This window comes from Orycteropus afer, unplaced genomic scaffold (assembly GCF_000298275.1).
Source record: "Orycteropus afer afer isolate SDZICR_OR568_19922 unplaced genomic scaffold, OryAfe1.0 scaffold00489, whole genome shotgun sequence".
NCBI classification, from domain to species: Eukaryota; Metazoa; Chordata; class Mammalia; order Tubulidentata; family Orycteropodidae; genus Orycteropus; species Orycteropus afer.
The window spans coordinates 77,568-81,031 of NW_006922076.1; the positions used below are offsets into that span (position 1 = coordinate 77,568).

The 3,464-nt window shown below is 58.5% G+C and overlaps 1 protein-coding gene across 1 annotated transcript; it reads left to right on the forward strand.

The window, feature by feature from the left end:
- The first annotated feature begins 11 nt into the window (after positions 1 to 11).
- FZD10 (frizzled class receptor 10) lies at positions 12 to 1,757 on the forward strand. The gene has a single exon (XM_007955048.1). The coding sequence runs from the start codon at positions 12 to 14 to the stop codon at positions 1,755 to 1,757; it is 1,746 nt and encodes a 581-aa protein (XP_007953239.1).
- Positions 1,758 to 3,464: the final 1,707 nt, after the last annotated feature.

Genomic DNA, 3,464 nt, shown 5'->3' on the forward strand with positions numbered 1-3,464 from the left:
GCGACGCCACCATGCAGCGCCCGGGCCCCCGCCTGTGGCTGGTGCTGCAGGTGATGGGGTCGTGCGCCGCCATCAGCTCCATGGACATGGAGCGCCCCGGCGACGGCAAGTGCCAGCCCATCGAGATCCCGATGTGCCGGGACATCGGCTACAACATGACGCGGATGCCCAACCTCATGTACCACGAGAACCAGCGCGAGGCCGCCATCCAGCTGCACGAGTTCGCGCCGCTGGTGGAGTACGGCTGCCACGGCCACCTCCGCTTCTTCCTCTGCTCGCTGTACGCGCCCATGTGCACCGAGCAGGTCTCCACCCCCATCCCCGCCTGCCGCGTCATGTGCGAGCAGGCCCGGCTCAAGTGCTCCCCGATCATGGAGCAGTTCAACTTCAGGTGGCCCGACTCGCTGGACTGCAGCAAACTCCCCAACAAGAACGACCCCAACTACCTGTGCATGGAGGCGCCCAACAACGGCTCGGACGAGCCCGCGCGCGGCTCCGGCCTCTTCCCGCCGCTCTTCCGGCCGCAGCGGCCGCACGGCTCGCAGGACCCGCAGCCCAAGGAAGGCGCGGCGGCGCGCGCCGCCTGCGACAACCCGGGCAAGTTCCACCACGTGGAGAAGAGCGCGTCGTGCGCGCCGCTGTGCACGCCGGGAGTCGACGTGTACTGGAGCCGCGCCGACAAGCGCTTCGCCGCCGTCTGGCTGGCCGTGTGGTCCGCGCTCTGCTTCTTCTCCAGCGCCTTCACCGTGCTCACCTTCCTCATCGACCCGCACCGCTTCAGGTACCCCGAGCGCCCCATCATCTTCCTCTCCATGTGCTACTGTGTCTACTCAGTGGGTTACATCATCCGCCTCTTCGCGGGCGCGGAGAGCATCGCCTGCGACCGGGACAGCGGGCAGCTGTACGTCATCCAGGAGGGCTTGGAGAGCACGGGCTGCACGCTCGTCTTCCTGGTGCTCTACTACTTCGGCATGGCCAGCTCGCTCTGGTGGGTCATCCTCACGCTCACCTGGTTCCTGGCGGCCGGCAAGAAGTGGGGCCACGAGGCCATCGAGGCCAACAGCAGCTACTTCCACCTGGCGGCCTGGGCCGTGCCCGCCGTGAAGACCATCCTGATCCTGGTGACGCGCAGGGTGGCGGGGGACGAGCTCACCGGCGTGTGCTACGTGGGCAGCATGGACGTGAACGCGCTCACCGGCTTCGTGCTCATCCCCCTGGCCTGCTACCTGGTCCTCGGGACCTCCTTCATCCTGTCGGGCTTCGTGGCCCTCTTCCACATCCGCAGGGTGATGAAGACGGGCGGCGAGAACACGGACAAGCTGGAGAAGCTCATGGTGCGCATCGGGGTCTTCTCGGTGCTGTACACCGTGCCGGCCACCTGTGTGATCGCCTGCTACTTTTACGAGCGCCTCAACATGGATTACTGGAAAGTGCTGGCCACGCAGCACAGGTGCAAAGTGAGCGACCAGAGCAAGCACGTGGACTGCCTGATGGCCGCCTCCATCCCGGCGGTGGAAATCTTCATGGTGAAGATTTTCATGCTGCTGGTGGTGGGCATCACCAGCGGCGTGTGGATCTGGACATCCAAGACGCTGCAGTCCTGGCAGAACGTTTGCAGCCGTGGCTTCAAAAAGAGGAGCAGGCGGAAACCCGCCAGCGTGATCACCAGCAGTGGGATTTACAAAAAAGCCCAGCACCCCCAAAAAACCCATCATGGGAAATACGAAATCCCCGCGCCGCCCCCCACTGGTGTGTGAGCAGGAGGCAGGAAGGCTGGAGGAGGTTCCCAGAGGGTATAGTGGCCCCAGAGGTGAAACCTGGGCTTCCCTTGCTTGGTTGGTTTGTGTGTGTATGTGGGTTGTTTTTTTTTTTTTTTTTTTTTTTATAAAAGGAAAAGAGAAAAGCACAGAGTTTGCTCCCTGAAATTCAGGATGCTGTGATACACTGAAAAAAATAAGGGGACTTAAAGACTTGGGTTTTGCTTCGGCTTCACTGAAGGCAGTCTTGCCATTCCGGCAACCTCTTGTGTAACTAATTTGTGGTAGTTGATTCAGTCCTCAGAAGAAAACTTTTGTTTAGAACTTTCCATAAATACACATCTGTGTGTTTGAGTTGGCCTTCCTGCCGGTTTACAAATGCCAGGAGAGGTCACTGCTTTGCAAGTTAAAGGGCCTCTGATGGGCTTCCCTCTTCAGCCAGCGAGCCGTCCCAGCCCCACCCCCACCCCAAAGGCTGCTGCTGAGGGCCACTCCTGTGCGACCTGAATGGCAGGGAAGCGATGACACGCACCACATGCTAGCACATTTGGGGTGACCGACAACAGGCTCCAGGCTGCAGCCTTCAGAACGGGTCTGCCTGAAACGTAGCCATGTCCCCCGACCCGAGCGTTCGAGTCCCAACAACGTGCAATACCCCCTCTCCCCTCCACGAAAATAAAAGCGAAGTGTTTTGCTTCAAGACAACAAAAGGGACGTCCTGACAAAAGGACTAAGAGGCCCGGCCCTCGGGACCCTATAGTGTTACATTTTGTGGTGGTTCTTTATTGGAAACCAAGCCAATGTTACACACATTTGGACTGATTTGTGGAAAGGACCAGGGGAAAGGGGGAGAAGGATCATTCAAAGGACCCAGAGGGCTTATTGACTCTCTATTATTAAGCAAATGATTTCCCTGAACAGACCCAAAGCACTAGAGTGGAAGACAGACTGAGTCCGCTGGGTTCTGGCTTCCTGGCCACAAGGCCTGGGCCCGGCTCATGGGTGTCTGTAATATATTTTTCATGCTCCACTATTTTATTAAAAATAAAATATGTTCTTTAGTTTGCTGCTAGTCCCTGTGTGTCGTGAGCGCTCCGTTCTGCGTGTGTGCAGTGGAGAAGGACAATCTCCCTCCCTTTGCTGCTCAAGGCAGTTTGGAGGGTGCCTCTCCGTGCACCTCACTGTTACTGTGACATCGCAGACAATCGGAGTCCGAGATCGGCATACAGATTCCGTTTCCAGTGTGAGTTCCTGAGGATGGCATGCAGGACATGGTGAAGGTGACAGGAGTGGCAGTGGGACCGGGAGGAGGCTTGATTGTAGGCAAAGTTCCCCAAGGGCAGCCTCGTCTAGGCGGGGTGCCTGAGAACCTTGACAGCTCCCTGTGATGTCTCTGGGGGGTCCCTGGGTGGTGTGAAAGGTTACCACGGTCATCTGCTAACAAAAATTTGGAGGTTCCGGGTGCCTCCAAAGAAAAGCCTGGAATCACCTTTCGCAAACTCCGCCACTGAAAGGCCTAAGGAGCAGTTGTACCCTGGACCCCTGGGGGCGCCATCCGGTGGGGTGGGCTGGTTTTCAGTATCTTTCACGATCGCAACTGGCCATTTAAGAGAAGCAAATTCATGTGTGCAGATGACTGGCGGGGCTCTCCCCAGGGGTCCAGTGTGAGCTGGCTTCACAGCCACTCCAGGCCGTGGGACCTCGTTT